The sequence below is a fragment of the Clupea harengus genome, chromosome 12, assembly GCF_900700415.2.
Source record: "Clupea harengus chromosome 12, Ch_v2.0.2, whole genome shotgun sequence".
Classification (NCBI taxonomy): Eukaryota; Metazoa; Chordata; class Actinopteri; order Clupeiformes; family Clupeidae; genus Clupea; species Clupea harengus.
The window spans coordinates 12,844,113-12,864,646 of NC_045163.1; the positions used below are offsets into that span (position 1 = coordinate 12,844,113).

At 44.5% G+C, this 20,534-nt stretch overlaps 1 protein-coding gene across 1 annotated transcript in view; it reads right to left on the reverse strand.

The window, feature by feature from the left end:
• megf10 (multiple EGF-like-domains 10) overlaps positions 1-20,331 on the reverse strand; it is a 65,697-nt gene extending 45,366 nt beyond the window's left edge. The window contains exons 1-5 of the mRNA XM_012842495.3: positions 18,891-20,331; positions 8,022-8,154; positions 5,221-5,322; positions 4,801-4,901; positions 2,677-2,769 (exon numbers count right to left, since the gene is read on the reverse strand). Coding sequence (XP_012697949.2) covers positions 2,677-2,769; positions 4,801-4,901; positions 5,221-5,322; positions 8,022-8,137 — 412 coding nt within the window. The 5' untranslated portion in view covers positions 8,138-8,154; positions 18,891-20,331. The remainder of the gene's footprint in view (positions 1-2,676; positions 2,770-4,800; positions 4,902-5,220; positions 5,323-8,021; positions 8,155-18,890) is intronic.
• Positions 20,332-20,534: the final 203 nt, after the last annotated feature.

Here is a 20,534-nt window from a genome sequence, read left to right on the forward strand (position 1 = left end):
GCCACAGTGGACTGTGTTCTAAGGCGGAACACCTTGAGAATAAAGCAGGTGTACAGGGTGCCTTTTGTCAGAAACTCCGACAGTCAAACAGTTATGCTATGACTATGTGCAAGTAAGTCATATACATTTTCACAACTGATTGCGTCCTATCAGCACTGACACATTACTGTACTGTATTGTAATCCAATCCAATGTTACAGTTTTTCTCGATTGCTTACACACATGAAGCATGCCTCGTTTTCTCAAAACTCTAAACACAAATCCCTAAACCACTCACACAAAATGCAACAACATTCACAACACTGTGTAGGTCTATTTCTGATAGCACATTGTCAATATTGTCTTGAGCTAGAACAGGATGCAGTAGTTTTTTGTCCTTTTTTATTTTACATTTTTCTTTCTTTTTTTTTGTTGACTGTACTGGCCTATATCCTATTGTTTGTTCTGTGCAAATCATTTACACATTCATTTGTGTTTGCTGTGATGTATAGGCTACAGCACTTTTGGAAAAAATAAAGAAATATTTTAGTTGTTACTGTATATTTGTGTGTTGTTTTATATTTGCGTAAAAACATTATACAGTTATATTTTACTACAGGAGTAAGCGTATAGTAACATAATGTTCCTGATAAGGCCTTCATACTGGTGTTTTCCCATTTCATAGTAGTGTTTTCCATTGAGCACATCAGTGTTCAATCGATGCTTAGAATGTCTACTCATATAATGGGCTGTGTTTGTCATTAGAAAACAAAGTACCCTTTTGAGGTGACATAACACTGTTTTGAAAGCAAAGTTGCCTTTTGCAGGATGTATAAAGGGTTTTGCATTTTGTGTGAGTGGTTTTGGGATTTGTGTTTAGAGTTTTGAGGAAACGAGGCATGCTTTCAAAAAATGTGTGTTAGCAATCGAGAAAAACTGTAAGCGCTTGCATCCTATTCATTGTTTGAAGTCTCCGTCTGTGACTGTAACAACAAACATGTCCATCAGATCTTTTATGTTTTTGCCTATCTACCCAACCCTACCCTTGTGGGATACCCTAAGGTCTTTCAATGCAAGGGCGTCCCAGCCTTCTCGCCCAGTTTATGACCGATCTGCTTCCCAAATGCTTTCTTCACCACATCCTATTCACCAACTGGCTTAAGAGGATATTAAGTTATCATCCCTAGTATGAAAAAAGATGTGTGTATCTCCTTACTTTCCCTTTCTCATTAGGCTGCTCTGATCAGTGCTATCGGTGCCCATCTAATCCAGCCTGATCAGACCAACCCCGTCTAGCCTGTTCCAATCCTGGGGGAGCTAGCCGGCAGACAAAACAATATGGGCTCTGCAACAACACTGAAATATAAGCCTCCCGGCGACTCTGTTTTACTGCTCAGCTACAGGCCACACTCCCCCTAAGTCTCCTGAGGTTTGGGGCAGGGTCTGATTTTTGGGGGCCAATATAACCCTTGCACCAGGCACTCATCATAGTAGGTTTTCATCTACCTATAGACATCCTGAGCTGAGATACCCAGATTAATTTACCACATGTTTACATATGGTGCCTGGCCATACATTTACAAAAGCCTTTCAACAAAGAAAGAACAAGTAATTGTTTTCCTTTTCAACAAAACTTGGCAAACCTCTCCCTCGTCCTGTGCAGAAGACGATTGCTGATTGCATGTTGGTGAAGCCAGCCGGAAAACAAAAGAGAGCTATGACACGACACAGTGTGTGTGTGTGTGTGTGTGTGTGTGTGTGTGTGTGTGTGTGTGACACCCCGGAGCTCTTGGTGAGCCACGAAAGACAACCCTGGACAACCTTCCCCATTAGTGTCCCTCCACCGAGAGGCTCCTCAGCGCAGCATGGTCAGGGAGGACTGATCCAGTATCAGTAACCAGCTGGCCCAGACCTGAGGCCCTCAGCACACACGTCTGGACTGATCCAGTATCAGTAACCACCTGGCCCAGACCTGAGGCCCTCAGCACACACGTCTGGACTGATCCAGTATCAGTAACCACCTGGCCCAGACCTGAGGCCCTCAGCGCAGCATGGTCAGGGAAGTCTGATCCAGTATCAGTAACCACCTGGCCCAGACCTGAGGCCCTCAGAACACAAGTCTGGAAGAGTGAATGGTGGGGGTCCTTTAATTGCACAGAGCTTCACCCATTGAGCTCGTTTTGTGTTTGCGTTTGTTTGACTGGGTCCTGCCAAGGATTGTCTACCTCAGTTACAATGAGCACGTCCTTGCTGACAGTGCCATACTGTAGTCTTGGGCAAAATGTTTTTCTGAAATGACTGAAAAGTCAAGGGAAGGTATACCAATGAATCCTGAATTAAACTGAAGTGAATTGATCTGATGCTGATGAAATATCACCAGGCATTCTTTGATTTGACAGTAACAAAATCGAATTTCTGTTGAATTATGGTTTCACGGCTAAAATAAAATCAGCTAGGCTGGGTTGAACGTGGATGAACTGATTTAATTACATTTAGTAGAACTGGGTTAGATTGAACTGTATTGAGTTGAGCTTGCTTGTGTTGTGGTTGTGGTGGTATTGTGTTGAGTGAAGCCAGACTGGTTGTAAAAGGACGAATCTGAGGGAGTACAAAAGGCAGGGAGGGCCTGCTATGGCGGTCAGCATTGGTGGTGGACGAGGAGGAAGACAGACAGCTCCAGCTGCCTCCAGGACTTACCACTGGAACAGTCGGCCCCGCCCCACCCGGGCTCACACTGGCAGGTGTTGGGGGCCACGCATCGGCCGTGGACACATTTCTCTTCACAGTGGGCTGGAGACAAGAGGAAGGGGGGGGGGAGAGGTGGATGGAGGGGTGGTTGGTTGGTGGTTTTGGGTGGAGAGTAGGGGAGAAAACAAGGGATAGAGAGATCAGGTTTCATCCGCTACAGACAGACAGCGCTAGATTGCTAACATTATAAGATAGGGGGGTCAGAGATATGTGGGTGAAGTGCAGACAAAAGCTGACAAAACACAGACACACGTGCGCACACTCACAAACACATACACACGCACAATGAGAATAACACAAACACTTGAAGCGAGCACAAGGACAAAAGCACATTCAAATCAGACACAATTTTGTACATAACAAAATAGCAAATCACCAAACATCTGTGATCAGTTCAAAGAATTGATTAAAGTGCAACTACTCGTAGACTATTTGTATGTGTCTGCGATGGAGGGTTGAGATGATATTGGGCGTGACATTGATCTTGTCTGTTGTTGATAGATTAGAGACACACTGCCCTGAGGTTTCATTGACGAGGGCAACAGTGACCTCCTCCACAGTCCGCACTGGACTCGGGCAGAACGGAGGGTTGAATCCAATCCATTTGAAATGGAGCTTTGTGGCGCTGCAAAAGACTTCCCAGGATCTAGCACTCATGAACTAAAACTGCTTCCCAACATAGGGATGGCTCCCAGAGTGTGGCATTTTAAAATGGTTTCACATGTGGTCAGACCAGTTTGTAAACAAGTGATAGTTTAAAATTTGCTTCACAATGGTTCTTCCTTTTTCCGGCCGTAGTACATTTTTGAGAGAAGATTAGATGTTATTTGTAAAACTAACTACGATGACTAAAATTATATAAATAAATCAACCAAGCTGTGTGTGGACCATTTTTTTATTTATTTTTTTAAGTTTAATTATCTGTGTTTGCTTTCAAATTATCTGTAAAATCCTATATCTGATAATAATATCCAACACATAAAATCAGTGTAGTTTCCCATCTGAACAATGCCGCTGCAATGCTATTTAGGGTTTGCGGAAACAGCAGCCATGGGACGACCCCATGTGATTGCGTCTTACAGTACGCACAACGGCTCCTTTTCAGGGGTGCAGAGAAAGTCCTCTTTCAGCTCAAAACGGTCACATTTCTAAATCTGCTGTTGGGGAATAAAGCTGATTCATCAGCAGAGAAGGCTACCATCATTCCCTGGCACACAAATCTCTTCATTGACACCAGATATGCCCAAAAGCATTTGTGTCCCGACTCGAGGCCACTGACATACGGGGTGAAAAACAGGCAACCACAAGAAAGCGTTCGACTATTGCTCAGACGTGTGGTGACACAACCAATCAGAGCGAGCAGTGGACGTGACAGAGGGTCATCGCACTCAAACACAGGTTTGTTTGTTTGTGTGCGGAGCTGATGGCTGCAGTTGTTGTTTTTCTTTTTTGGCCGTGGCCCGTTCTGACCTCCTGCTTTGGGCACACCTGTTCGCTCTGACTGTTTTCACTGAGTGAAAGCTCAATCTGTTGGACAGGCCGTCAGCCAGGCTGGACACTTCTAACACAAGTCACATCGCCCTACTGCAGGCACATGTTGGCTTGACTGGTCTTGGCTTTCATGTTGTTGGCTTCAAAACAAGGCCCTCTAGGTGGGCTACAGTCAAAGAAGTTGAAAAGAAAGAAGTGAAATGGACTTTGCGCTTCCGTGTCCAGTCTCTGACAAATCGGAGATGTTTGCAGCCTACAGCCACTTTGTAAATATCCCCAAGTCAAAACACATTAAAACCTCTCATTTCCTAGAAAGAACACACAAGGAAACGCTTTGTGTGTGGTGATTTGTGACTAGCTAATTAGCTCACATGCTGCGCCTGTTGGGTCTTGGGACTGCTAACATTTCTGCGTATATGTGTCACAGATGGACTGCAAATCCCAGAAATCGTGGCATTCAGTGGACTGATAACGACAATCTATGCATCAGCAGCTGAGGTCACAGCACTAGCTGTGCTCATGATGTAGGACAAAGAGGTCCTAAAGCCACAAGGCGAAACCACGAGCGCTTCAGATACTCACGGACACACATCTCTCCGCTCTCATAGAAGCCAGGGCAGCACTGCTCTTTGCGCCGGTACATGGTCTTCTCTCCACGACGGTATGCTGTCCGATAGCTGACCCTGAGAACAAAGAGAGAGGGAGAAAACATAAATAAAACACCTCAAAACCGTTTCCAGGTTGAAGTACAAGTATTCTATCATTTATTGGATTATCTATACTTCTAGTAAACTACGATTACAAGGCAGGATTAGCTAATCTCTTACACATACCATTAGCAAAACTATAATAATTGTATATAATAACTTTACTAAATGTTTATAATGATTTATAACACATGCTTATACACCCTTTATACCCCCTTTATAAACAACTACTTAGCATCTGACATTTACATGTTAGCTCTGCTCTATAGGCCGAGCCCTCTGGTCACCCTCTCACCTGTGTCGCGTGCACTTGAACCAGTTCAAGACGTTTGTGCAGCTGGTGTAATATATCTGGTCAAAGGGGTGTGCGTACGACTCCTGCACGGTAACAGAGTAGCTGTAGATGGACACACGGACACACACAGAGATACAAAGATGAGTGTACCCACACACACACACAAACTTGCTGTGACCTGTTTATGCAGTGTGCGTGTGGTCCCCATAACTCAAGTGTGAGTGGCTAACAAGGAGGGAGGGAAAGTCCTTTAATAAGGCCACCATTAGAGAGACTGTGTATCAGCGAGGTATTATGTATCAAACAGCTTTTAGTCATGCCACTTCTGAGAGAGAGTGTTTTCACACACACACACACACACACACACAATCACACACACACACACACACACACACACACACACACACACACACAAACTCACTAAGTGCACACTCGGAAACCTATAAACAAACACACACACAAAAAAACACATTCACGCTGAGACGCAAACTTCTTGACACACACACTTCCGCGTGCGGCCCTCCACTTTGCGTCCTTGAGCCAACTGTGGGTATTTATAACCATTTGATAAATAAACTCCTTCATGTGTTTGTGTGAGTGAAACCATTATGTGTAACAGTTGCTCTCTTGTGATCCCAGAGAGGAACAGTTGTGACCGTTGGGCTAGTTTCAGGGTCTGTGAGGGGTCTAAGATATATGGTGGAAATGGGTCTGAATTCCTCTTTAAGTGCCCCCGCAAATGATCCCCCATAAGTGATTCATGAAACTGCCCATCAGTCATCATTTGTCCGAAGGCAGTCGCAGAGAGTGAATGGGATTCGCATTTGCGGGGGCTGTGCCATGAGGAAGGAGATTGGGAGAGAGAGAGAAAGAGAGAGAGACAGAGAGAGAGACAGAGAGAGAGAGAAAGAGAGAGAGACAGAGAGGGAGGGAGGGGGGAGGAACACACTTTCGGAACTTCGCTCAAACGTTGCTCAAGGGGTCACCCAGCTCCCAACACGGCACAGTTGTTCCTTGTAAAAACTCACTTGGGAGTGCTCCAGAAAGTTGAGCAGCTATGCTGAGCGGTCGTCAAGACTTTAGTGTACGACACGGATTGTGAAAAAAACATTAAGAAATGAACAGGCTGGGAGATGGTGATACGCATCAATGAGGAGCCACGCTCATTCTCTGTCTGTCTCTCCCCCACACTGTCTCTCTCTCTCTCTCTCTCTCTCTTCCTCTCTCCCTCCTTTTCTTTCACTTGTGCTCTCTCTCTCTCTCTCTCTCTCTCTCTCTCTCTCCCTTACTCTTTATCCTAGTCTATCACTTTCTCTCCCTCTCCATTTCTCTCCCTAGACTGTCTCTCTCTCTTTTTTCTTCTCTCCCTCCTTTTCCACTTGTGCTCTCTCTCTCTCCCTTACTCTTTTTCCCAGTCTCCCCCTTTCTCTCCATCTCTTGCTTTACCTTTGTCCCCTCCATCTATCTCTCACTCTTGTACCCTTCCTCTCTCTCTCTCTCTCTCCTTCTCTCACTTTCTTTTCCTCTGTCTGTCTGAGGGAGCTGTTGCGTAGCCACCCTTCACGGCCCTTTAAGGCGGCAGCTGTTCCCACAGATTACGCAGTGAAAGTGAATCTAGCTGGGAAAGCAGCCCTGCAGCTTTGTTCTTTTCAATCTGCTGCAATGGATTTCCGAGCTGCTCCTTAATTTGGTTGAGGAAATCTTCTGCCTATTAAGTGTGTGTGCGTGGGTTGGTAGGTGTGTGGCTGTGGGCTTCAGTGTATGTATGTGTGTATGTGTGTGTGTGGGTGTGTGTGTGTGTGTGTGTGTGTCTGTGTTTGTGTGTGTGTGTGTGTGTGTGTGTGTGTGTGTGTGTGTGTGTGTGTGTGTGTGTGTGTGTGCGTGTGTGTGTGTGTGTGTGTGTACTTGTGTGTTAGTGTGTGTGAATCTGTTTGTGTGGGTGGTTGTGTGTGTGTGTGTGTGGTTGTGTGTGTGTGTGTGTGTGTGTGTGTGTGTGTATCTGTTTGTATGTGTGGGTGGTTGTGTGTGTGTGTGTGTTTGTGTGTCTGTGTGCACAGCTTAAAGTGAAAGACTTCAAACCCAAAACAGCTGACTTAATTTATCACTGAATGGAACTTGCGTGACTGGCAAACTAAACCAATTACCTAAAGTAATTGTTTATCTAAACTCTCCAATGCTTCTCATTTAGATAACCCATTTCCAGCCATAAACATTACAAATCGTCTACTCAAGAACATTGTGTCTGCTTCGCAGAATTACTTGCTGGAATAAATAACTTCGAAACCAAACAGTTGTAAACAGGAGAGCCATGTCACATTCTGTTCCAATGTACAAGAAAACGGCAAAAAAAAATGCTGGCCAGGGCAATATTTCGGTTAGTCACAGTTCACAGTGAAGTATGAGGTCCCAGTATACTATGCATTCCCCCACAGCTCATAACTGTTTGGATCACAGACATCCTTAACAGTCATAACTCTCACTGTTCAACTGTAATGCTTTAATAGGCGGGAAATGAAGACATACGAGTAGGTTGACATATAAAATCAACTGTAAATCCAATGCATGTGCTTGTGTGTGTTTGTGTGTGTGTGTGTGTGTGTGTGTGTGTGTGTGTGAGTGTGGGTGTGTGAGTGACAGGGAAACAGAGTGAAGAAGAGACAACAAAGAGAAAGAGAGTGAGAACGAGCGACAAAATGTCTGAGAGACTATAAGAAAGAGAGAGAAAAAGACCTGTGAACTAAAGAAGGGCTGAGTGACAGAATCAGAAGGATATACGTATATAGTGAGGGAGCGTGACTTACCTCTCCCAGTGACTGCAGACGTTCGGGTCCTCCAGGTTGAGTGAGGATGCCACCTGTGCCAGGCAGGCGGCCAGAGCCACCAGCACCCAGCCCCAGTGCCACCTGACGGACGCCATCTTTGTCAAAACTACACCTGCGACAAAAAACACACCCACACCGAGTCAGAACATCCAACACACACACTCACACACACACCCCCACACAATTAACCATGCTGTGTGGCAAACCAAGTATGAGGGATGCTAGGCGTCAACCCTACTCATCGCATATGAGACTGCCTTTTAAAAAGTCTGTTTAAAAAAAAAGTTTCTGTTCCTGAGAGTAAACTCTACTTTCCTGAAGCATACACACGTGAACGGGCCACTCCGAAAACCTGGCAGGTCACTGCGGCTTCATGCCAGCGGACTAATGTTCTCTGACTGACTTATTGCTCAGCGCCAGACACAGGTTAGGGTGTGCCAGGACACGTCCATCTTGTTAGACTCGTGTCTGGGGGCGTTTATTAGGCAGGTGAGGCAACACCTGATGCAGGTCTGAGACACGGAGGCAGTGAGTGATTAAGTGGGGGACCACAGGTCCATCAGTGTCACATCCACTCTGACATTACGACCAGGTGCACACAGATGGCCCTCCCCAGGGGACGGGTATCACACACATACACACACAATTCAACTTATACAGACACGCAAACACACGTGCACATACACACACCTGTACACACACACACACACACACACACACACACACACAGTTTTCAAAGTGCCCTTCAGAAGTCATCCTCTTCATAACTCCTAATAGTGTGTTTGTTGGAACATGACTATGAAAGACCAAAAGGTCAATCGATGAAAATCCCTTTCCAGAACTATCATAAAACCTCCTTTTAACATGAGCCTCTTAGAATTTGCACATACACAAGCCTGCACTCCCAAACACACCCAAACACGCACACACACACATATACGCACATGCAAACATACCATTGGATTGTCTGAACTGGTTGCATACAATTCATTTTCATTAATTTGTTTGACATACAATTAAGTAACAGACTAGACAAAATATGTGTGTAGACAAGACAAGATATTGAATTAGGGATGTCCAAACAAAAACATGACAAAAGAGCAGACCATCACAACAAGATCCACACATGTGACGTGTAACTTGGCCATTAATCTGCACCTTATTTACACCAGTAATTGTTCCAGTGATGTTATGCTGTGTTTTTATCTGTTGGTTGGTTTCATTTAGGCGCTTAAAGAGCAGCTCCGTGTAAAGTGTGTTTCATGGCCAAGCTCTGGGGTGAGATGTGTGTGAGAATCTGAGCAGTGACCTCAGATGCCCCTCAGTTCAGCCAGCTCTCACTTTCAACACAGAGCCTGCAAAACAGGACGAAAGCATGGAGTAGACAGAACTACCAATCATTGCAGTTTATTATTTAAATCGCTAATGGGAAATCAGATAAGTCCCTCTCTTCATGCCCAGCATCCAAGCTATTCAGCAGCTGACCAAGCAGTCCGGGAAAAGAAAGACCCACAGCTCAAGTGTCTTCAGCTGATGGTCATTTATTTAGGATGATACAAAGTATTAGTCATATGGTGGCGGTTTAATTTGTACTTCTAATCATGAATCAGAGATGCCAGAAAAAAGTATCTATGCACAGTTAATGTACTGTACATCTATGCACATACATTTCACTTCCATCAGTAGGAGAAACCAGAGCAGATGTCAACCCAGCAGACTGGTAGAGACTACAGTGATTGGATCCTGCCTTGACAGATTAGATGTTAGAAGATGCGGGTTTACCCGTGGTTCATCTTTCCTCACTGTGCCATGCCAGCATTCCCGTCGCCCTCAGCCTATTCCCGTTTCCGCCCCCTGACTATTTCCCCTTGGTGGAGCGCCCTAGTGTGGCATTCCTCAGAGAAATATGTCTGCCACCACAACCACATATAATTATTGGCTTAGAAATGTCTCAAACGCATGGTGTAGTTTAGTAAAAAATGTGTTATCATGGGCCATCACTGAGAAATGTAACATCTCATCTGACAGTTCTACTACCGAACTGACTGCTTTAGGTACAAGGCATGTACTCCAAGTTAATAATAATGACATTAGCTTGTGAGCATACTCCTTTCGGAGGTTTGAATGTGGCTGAGTGCATCGGTGGTTCGCTGATGTAGCGGTGCCCAGGGGCTTGTCAGTTTGGGTTCGCGCCGCACCGCGCCGCACTGCATGAGTGAGTCAGCGCTGGTAAGCGTGACTCACAGACGGTCTGGACACGGAGGAACACGGAGACGGGCATCGCTGCCAACTCAATCAGCTCCCTGACAAAGCAAGACAGACATCAGAGAGTGGGTGGCAAACATAGAGAGAGGGAGCGAGAGAGAGAGAGGGAGGAACAGAAAAAGAAAGAGGGAGACAGAGAGAAAGAGAGAGGGATGATGGAGAAAGGAGGGAGGGACAGCAAGAGGGGGGAAGAGGGAGGGAGGGAAAGAGGGAGTGAGAGAGAAAGTGAGAGAGAGAGAGAGATGGGAAAAGAGCAAGGGGGAGGGGGAGACAGGAGGGGGAGAGAGATGAAGAGAGGTGGAGAAAGGTAAAGAAGGATAAAGAAGGAGAGAGCGAGGGAGCAAGAAAGAGAAAGGATGTGGAGATACAGGTCGTTAGAAGCCCCAAGGAGCACTCCACCAACTGCTGCTCAGCGTGATGTTTCCTTGAGAGTTCTTTCTGCAGGTCGTAATGAGGTTTTCAGCACAGGCTGTTCTGGGTGAAGATGACACTCGGCAAACCTCTCCTAAGAAACTAGAGCTGAACGGGATAACAGGAAAAGACTGTTTGTAGGGATATGATTTGCTGGGATATACAGCACACGAAACATGGTGTCAGAGCAGATTCCAAACACGCCAATCTAATGCCTCAGCGAAGGACACTGATTGGCCATTATGCAAACGAGCATAGGATGTTCAGAGACGGGCAGCAAGCCCCTTTCGTCTCACCGCTGGACACAAGCAGTTTTGCGGATGTTGCTGTTGCTGCCATTTGCCATTTCTACTGTCTGTTTTTTCTTTCGTAAAAAATACCTGTCTTTTCATGCGCTTTGCTTTGGCAATGATGCAGTGTTATGGCCACGCTAATAAAGCTCCACTGACTGAAAGAAGTGTAGCAGAAGAACCACTGATCCTACGATAAGTCTTTGGCTTTCAGTATTCTGTTAGAAATTCACAGCACTCGTGTTTTCCTACGCATGGGAATGTGCGATCTCACTCACTGGGCCCTGACCATATTTTTCTCCATCTAATTGATAGTGTTCTGACTCTGTGCCAATGATAGTCATGCCACTTCCCAGCATCCCACCAATCTCCATCGCACACACACACAACAACTGTTTTAATGGGCAGCTCCTTCTCAGTGTCTTACAACACGCCTGTTCCTGCTGGATGGATCAGAGAGATTGACTCCGTGTCAAACTCTCATGTTGAAGGGGAATGTAGTGGATTTTTAGTACAGTGGTAGAAAACAAAGTCTGAGCTCATCTACCAACACACACACACACACACACAGCCCCACAAATCACACTCACACACACAATCCCACACACAGACTGACATAATCCCACACACAGACACACATACACAAAAACACAAGCACATGCACACAAACACACACACATACACATACACACACATACACACCACATGCTTAACATCAAATGCGCAACAGGCTGTCACCTGGGAGACAATGAGAGTGCTTTGTCATGGGCTGTTAACTTTGATTTGCGCATATAAAACCACAGGCCAACCACACATGACAGTTCTTTTTACGTATTCCCAGATACTCTAAGCATTGGTGTGCTCTGTTCTGCAAGGATGAACTTAGATGCCGTCTTTCACATAAAAACCGTCACTGTTTTCACTTATTCACTTCTCTCCCTAATGTTTACAATGCCTCTCTGTGTAATCAGTTGGCAAAACCCTCATGTCATGCATGTCTAGTCATTGTGTTACACCAATTATCTAAAAGTGACAGACAATTAAAAAATAAAACATGGAGTGGCCTTATTTGAACTCCAAATTGCTCAAGCAGGGAGAAAGCTCTTTGGGTAATCTGAACGCAATGTTATTCAATTCCAGCATGTATCAGCCTGTAGATGGCATAAACAAACCCGATACATAGATTGCTCACGTTAATAAAAAAGTAATAAATCATTATATTTCCAAACCATGAGGGACAAATGCAACGGACCCCAAGTTCATACAATTCCCGATTGTGAAATCTTCGTGTCATATGGAGCATTCTGAATATCGTGCTCAAACTCCAGCCCTCAAGTCCTAGACTGTGTAATCATTAATAATTCGATAGAATGCACAGATATGGAGTTGAGGGACGCCTGTTCTGGTTATGCCTTTGACACAAACTGTGTGAATCAGGGGTCCTTTTGTGTATTTGAATTATGGATTGATTTCGACGAGGGAGGCCTTAACACAGCCTAGATAATAGTCTTTATAGTTAACCTTTTAGACCAGTATAAGTACAGTTTCACCATACATTTATCAAAATAATGAAATCCAGGTTCCACGAGGCTGTGACTCCACAGGTTGTAGGAGGATGTGTGCGAGACCACTAGGTTCTCCTGGTGACAGGCCTCGATGCGGGCGGCTAATGGGGGCACCAGGGCTCTCTCCTCCAGTTTCACTGGGGTTGTGTGTGTGTGTGGGGGGGGGGGGGGGTAACCCTAGGGGGGCTCAGAGGGGTTTGTGGGGGGGGGGGGGGGGGGGGGGTTAGTGGGCCTGGGGGTCTGACTGAGCACAGCTGCACCCCTGCAAAAGCCCGGGACAACTGTGGTGTGTGCACAAACAAGGGCGTCACTGTGCACGTGAAAAAGGCCCATGCACCCCAGGCGCCCGCGGGGGGATTTAGCAGACGACTGCACCACTTTGATACGTGGCGCTGTCGACCAGGCACCCTGAAACTGGGCCCATTCACTGGTGCCCCCGCCAACACCCTCACCCCCACACCACTAACACTGATGGAGAGCCCTCTGAAGTGTCTCCAAAAGCCTCACAGTGGACAGAGGGAACTGTACCAAATATTAATGCCCCGACACATGCACTCTCGGGTGATGTTGGGACTAAACCCCCTCCATTTAGCTGCAAGCGTGACCGTGGGCCATTTCTTAGAAAGGTTAACGGGTTTACAATTTACACACATGTCTCGCTGGGCAAGTGCCTTGCCGATCATGTCCGCTAATGACTATTACCATTGTTATTTTCAGTCATAAATTTGCAACATTGACGGAACATGTTGCGCTGGGCTCTAGCCATAGGAAGGCCTCGAAGTTTAAGTCGATAGCAAAGTACCAAGGATTAGAAAAACATCTGTACACTGTAAGTTATACTGAATGAATCGTCAGTGACGAACTGTAAAATTGTAATGTGTTGGTCACAGTCTACATGGCGCAGCATAAACGGAAGCTTTCTCAGATTCTCATTCCTATGCAAAAGCAAAGAAATGTTTTCGTTCCATCGAAAAACAGCAGCTCAAATGGTTCGTCTCATTACCCAACCGAGCGATCCTGACGTCAAACTTTTCATTCATTTCCCTCCTGACGTGCTCGTGTGGGCTCCCGACGGCATTTTAGCAGGCGGAGAAATTACGGTTGTTTCCGTCTGTTGTGGAGGGGGCACATGCACAGTGCATTAGAGTCTCTCTCTCTCTCTCTCTCTCTCTCTCTCTCTTTCTCTCTCTCTGTCTCTCTCTCTCTCTATTTATCTCTCTTTCTCTCTCTCTCTCAGGAGCTCTTCCTGTTACATCTGCTATCCAAATCAAGCCGCATCTATTGGAGGCTTAACTCTACAAAGGCTTTGATTTGAGTGCTGGTCTCTGCCACAGGAATCTTTCTCCATCCTAATAATCGCAGACTTCCGTCTCCATTTACAAGTCTACTGCAACTGAGGTGAACAGGAGCTTTGTTTGTGGGTTTCTAGGGAAACACATGGATGGTGTAGAAAAATGCATAATTCTTAGGCTAGAAGTTGTTAGTGATTCTTGCAGCAATGTTCAAAACAAAAAAGAAAATCTGCAGTATGCTCTATGTTTTTGAATGCATACTTGCTTCATGTCAGTATTTCTGAGCCAGAAAGGTCTAACATGGAAGTCTGACAGCTCTGTCAACTCTCCTTTTCCCTTTCCCTAGTCTCGTGTCTTAGTGATGTCTTAAGGTAGTGGGTTGTTGTGCTAAGGGGGGGCAAAGGACTGAACAAACAGAGCTAATGGGGGGTCTGATTTCCACCTGACATGTTCAGCTGTGCCCAGTCAGGCCCCTCGGCCAACACTGCAGGAGGATCTGTCCCTTTCACTGCTGTCCCAAAGGATGAACTGGGCCGTGTCCTGATGGCAGGAGCCAGCGCTGGGCTGTACACCTCTGCATTCACTATTTAACAGAAGCCTTAGTGATACATTCACTTTTTGGATGCTTCAGGCATTTTGTCTCAAGGTAGAGAACAGGGTCATGTATGTGCATTACTGTTTTTTGTGGACATACCTATGATAGAAATGTAATTTATAAATTACACACAATAAGACATCAACAACAATAACTAATCAAATAAATCCATTATAACAATTTTTTCATTTTCCACTTAATATTTTTCGGCCAGTGGTAAACCGTGGATAACGGAAACCGTGGTTACCAAATCAGCTGTGGTTTAGGGCTTAGAGCTTAGTGTTATTAACACATAACAACATTTATTTATTTGAGAAACACATGATATTGTTTATTTATTGCTTATGTCTCACTTTAGTGCAAACAATAAGAACAGTTTTAAAAAACTGAACTTGAGGAATAGTTGTTGAACATGTCGAACATGTTTGCTCTGTGTGCAGATATGCTCTCGCCTGCAAGGAAATCCCACATCAAACACGTATGGATCAGATAACGATCTATCCTCTTATGTACTGTGATGAATGTCTTTCACACTGACCCGATCCAGCCAGAGCCAATTTGTCATAGTTAACTAAACGGCCGGCACAATCAGGAGTAATGGCACAGGGGCTTGTACCCAGACTTTGTCATTCCGCTCTTTGAGCCACCAGACCCAATTAGCTTACCAGTCACAGGCCTGTTCTCTCCTTGTGGGGGGGTGGGGGGTCAGCTGTTTCTGAGGATTGCTACTCGTGGGTCTCATTAAAACCCAAAAAGGACGCTACATTAATCCGCTCTTTCTCCAAATATCCATCTGTCCGCATTTATAGGGACAGGTGGCGCCTTTCACAAACACTGTACCGTCCCGTGGTATGCGAGAGCCTTGACCTTTTTTTCCTATCTTTTAAGAAACCAAAAAAACTAATGTCTGAAAAGGTCTGAGGAATCTCAAGAGTCCAAACTTTAACTTTGAGGTACCTCCTTTATAGAAAAAGAATAAAAGACTTAACATAAGTTTCCTTCCAAGTGCAGTGTAAAGGTAATTTCAGGCCCATATGTTGTATGAACGCCAGCTTTAAGGATATGGCTTTACCAAATGTTAAATCTGACGGAAGGTGGCTGGGGCCGGAAGAATCCGGCGCAACCCTCGGCCTTCAACATCAAGAGAGGTCTGCAGACAGTGGCAATATGACCAGGGTCTGGAAAAGGGGGAGCAGGAAATGGCTGTTTTGTCTTCAGTCTCATACATGTTGCCACCATGCTGACAGGCCTGATCTTAAGATATAATGTTTCCTACTGTACCAGAGGCTGGACTAGTCTGTGCATATGTTGTCGACACCTAAGTGCAAACCACAACCACAAACCACAAACCTCAAACATATAGGCTATTAATTCATAACAAAAGTGACCATTCGTCAGCACTTCCCCAGACTTCATTCATTCATTCCTGCCCACCACTGGCCTTTGCTGTTATCCAGATACAAGTATGCGTAACTACAATTCACTCTGTTCCGATCTGGTCCAAAAAGTTCTCTGAGCACATTTCCATGTGATCAGGAGATTTAAGAGTCGTTTTTGTGTAGCTCCTCATAACTCCTCTACACATATGTGCATGTATGTATTGTGTCTGATGAATCCCTTGTACTGCGTTATCTCTGGATATGTGGGCCTCAGGTATTCAGCTCAGAGATCACCAAAGCTAGGCACTGACATTAAGGAGCAGCTGTAATTTCAGGCTAGTTCTTTGCCATCAGATCAGAACAAGAACAAGAACAACCACAACAAAGAGAGAAGTCCCATTCTATTCTCTGCAGAGGGAACATAATCCACAGTATGATTTGAGGGAGAGATTGTTCCTCGATAACACTGGGACCTGAGGCCTGCTGGGAAAGGAGGCTGAGCACTCCATGGAAAGAGAGAGAGAGAGAAAAGCAGAAACACTGCAGATCACTAGCAAAGAGAGGCTCATGCTGGCAGCGCTGAACGTTTCAGGGGAATAGTCATCTAGGAAATCAGAGCGTGGCAGTGACGGTGATCAGGCAAAGCGGAATAAAAACGGCGTCAGCTACACTACGAAACGATGAGCTGTGAGGGCAAAGGGTGGGCGTGTGGGAGGGTCGGCGGGAGGGTTTTTACAAGGCGCCATTTCTTTTGTAGGGGTCGCTGACTGCCAGCCCCCTCTCAGCGAGCTGGCCAGTAAACACTCCCATGTGTTCCTGTCAATCATGGTAACATCACCATTTGTCTCGCCCCTCTCAGGCAGAGCATCATTCTCAGGCACTCTCCCCTTCTTGAAAGCGCAATCACTCATAATAACATTAACTGAGACGAGCCAGTCATAATATGACACAAGTACTGAGGTAATCAACAGTTAAAGAATCGCACTTCAATCAACCGGCTGCTTTTTAGCCTGGTGGTGCCTCTTAATCTTTTGACAGGATGAGCGGTGTGTCTCGCTGTGGATACTATCTTAATGTGTCGTAATCCACAACAGATTAGCCTCAGAGTCCCATGCATTCCACATACTGTTGCATGTGTGGGAAGACTATGGTCCAAATCCAGAGTTCTCTCTCTCTCTTTTGCTCACTCTGAAGGGAGCTTGGAGAAATTCTGAACCATCTGCAAACAGCCTTGTTTATTTTTATCCTTTTCAAAGCCGGGGCATCACGTTGCCCTTTAATTATGAAGAGGAATAATGTTGCTTTTATTGCTACCAGCTGGAGGTTTTCGCCACTCCCAAAAACAAACTGGAGCCCATATTACAATAATAATACGGTCAAAGTTACAAACATTTCTTATGATATTTTATTGCTCTCACCAGACCTAAGCAGGTCAACTCTGCGCTCTTGATCTAACTGAAAAGGGGTCCGTTTTATTCCATGCCAAAATGGATTTTGATAGCTATCCAAACTTTATATTTGAGCCGTGGCTGTGACACCCTGAAATTCAGCACTCCACTCTGGTCCAGACTCTATTGTTCAGGTCAAATGGAAAGTGTCTTACCAAGTGTTTAGTGACTTAAGGGAGTAACTCAAATAGACATTTTTATAGAATATCACACCTATCATTTCTACTTGTTCACGTTACTATTCAGTTCAGTAAAGGTATTATTGGTATTGTTGGATTGACACTGTTTCATCCAGACTTATCTAGTCATGGAATGCCGTTTAAAAGAACCAAAAAAGAAGATCTGAGAGCGGATTAAAAATAATCTTTTAAAACTCTCCTCACCAGCCCTGGCTCACAGCGATAGCAGTCTACACCTGTGTCATCCACATCCACTCCACAGTGGCGCATCAACATCTGACCTCTTCCATTGACTCCTGTAATCTCGCCCCTCATCTAGCGTGTGTGTAACCCGATTAATGTGTGTGTGTGTGTGTGTGTCACTCTCGCAGGGCCCTACTGTGTTCAGGGAGCCATTCAGTGAGAGTCACATGACCGAGACAGCGGAACAATGCCCACTGCAGGAGTCTTTCTCTCCCATACGCCACAACCCCTCGGGCCACTGGCAGCAAGATTTCCTTCAACAGAAATAGTTCTGCCACAAAGGCATGGCTTAATTTAATGGTGGGCTACACATTCTTTTTTGTTAACTCGTTGCAAGCTTCCTCTATTCAAGCCAGTCCACTCGCCTCCACAGGCCAGTATAGATATCAAACCATCATTATTCATTTGTTCTGGCAGAAAACACAAAGGCATGTCCGAGTGTAATCTCTGCATCACTTTTTCAATGTCTTATTTCTTCCTCTCCTCTCTCTCTCTCTCACACACACACACACACGTAAATATTTTACAGAGTAGCCTACTGAAATAAAAAAAATCTTCTGGAGGTAAACAGGGTGATTCAGATAGGTTTCAGTATATTTTTTTATATATAAAACAGCATACTGTATTCGATAGATAGATATACGTACATAGACACACAGAATCAGAATCAGATTGCACATACAGGTAAACAAAGAAATATGTGTGTACAAATGTGTATATGCAAATCAGTTCACATTTTACCTAAAGGAATTGTGTTAATGCCATCACCTTTCAGATGGTAAGTAAATCAAAGGGGAAGTAACCTATATTTTAAAAAGCCTAAAAGGTTAGTGCACCAAGAAGTCACTTTTGACAATTATTCCAACACCATTCCAACTCTGTCTGAAGGGTAACAGAAAAAAGCAAAAGTTTCCCATTGACAAAGCAACACTTACTAAATGCCAGTAGGCTATTAGATCCCATTCAAACTTATTTCCAAAGTCTACAATTGGGGCAATCTTAGTTTTCCAATTTTCCAATAATAATAATAATTCGTGTTATATTATGCGGAATATCAGGTGCAAACAACTGATGGCAGTGGTGCAGTCTATAACAATTTGGTTTGAGATTCACATCATGATGAGGATGGTAATCCTTCTGAGAAAATACTTATATTGACATTTATGAACCCAAAAGCCTACCTTATCACGCAAATGTTTTCGTCCTAACCACGCTCATGGATCCAGGATTAATGCGACTTCTCTCAAATAAGTTTCTGGAATTGCCCGTTCGCAAGGGGAAACTTGGAGAAGACTGTGATTTTAGGTAAAAACACAATTTCCGCAGAAAGTTCAAAGAAAGTAGGTCCTGTGTCAGGAAAACGGCGGTTTCTCACATATAGGGGTTAAAGAAGTTCCAGGGAAAGTTGATGCGCATCCCTTCTTCTTCAAGAGGGAGGATTTGAACTTGCTTCCAGTCGGGAAACGAAAACACCAGTTCAATGCTTGTCATGACCTCATTGCTGTGCAGCCAATGAGCGTGGCAATTGTGATGAAGATGCGAGGAGACGTGAAGACATCCACTGCCGGAGATTGTTTTTGTATGAGACGGGGGTGGGTGGAGAGCGATATACAATGATAAATGAGCTAATTAAGGAAATGATTAATGAATGACTTTGATGTGTAGCTAATTACACAGTGAAAACAATTGCTAATTGACTAACAAGAATTAAGAATCGACGGACAGAAATTGAAAAAATGCCTAAAAACTTGTTTTTGAACTCCATAATCTATCTAATGAAAAATTCCCGGACGTTTGGAAAAGACGAGGTGTAAGCTACTTTTTAAGCTGTTCTCTAAAATTGCCATCAATGGGATGCCTCTACACGGTGGCAAGCATACCGTAGCGCTTATTTGTAGCCTACTTATTCAACTTCTCTGGCGCCCTCTACCTTTGAAACCCCTTTATGGTGGAGAGATTGTGGCATCAGCAGTGGGAAGAATCCCAAAGTGGAGCACATGAACTAGGTTGTAGCCTGAGTTTTCCTGTTTAAGATATAAACTGATATCACACTAATACCGTGACCCTCTTTGAAACCAGCACAAGATTATTTCTCATTTGTCTTCTAAATGAGTTGGCACTGAAGTAAAGGGGTCTATAGACAGCCCATTAGAATGCACCACATACAGAAATGTGTGGATTTACCGAGGGTATTTAAAAATCATTTTGATTTCAATGGCTGAGATGGTCCATCTTGTCTGACTGCAGTTCATGTCGATTAGCTGTTTTCCTAAGCAACAGATATATTTGAAACAGCACAGAAAGAAACAGTTAAACAGCAGTTAAATCATGCCACTGAGAGGGGTGAATGCACTTTAGTGTATGTCATGTGCAGCATATCTTTGAAAATGTGTTTGTGTGTGTTTTTGAAACAATAGTAACTTTCCAAATTCATAGTGCTGAGCTGCATCTCTCTTTCTGGCTGTACAGAAGCGTTAGAATGAGCATTTTAACTAAGTGTGACAGTCACAACATCCACCATTTCTGCGATGCAATAATCTTCCGGTGAAGAGATCAAATATCATGACATCTTGCCACATCTCCACCTAGAGGAGACTCCTTATCAGGTCCTTTCTCTGCTGGGAGAATTTGTCTTCGAGGGGAGCTGTTGGGGAAAGCAGATAAAAGAAAAAAAGTACCAATGTAGACAATACTGTGAAAGTATACATATATAGAGTGAAAGGTTTCTACATGAGGTCAAATATGGCTAAAGTTCACATTTATTTATTCCCAGTGGTAAAAACTGAATTAGTGGAGCATAAAGCAGTATGTGGCCATGTTGTGTG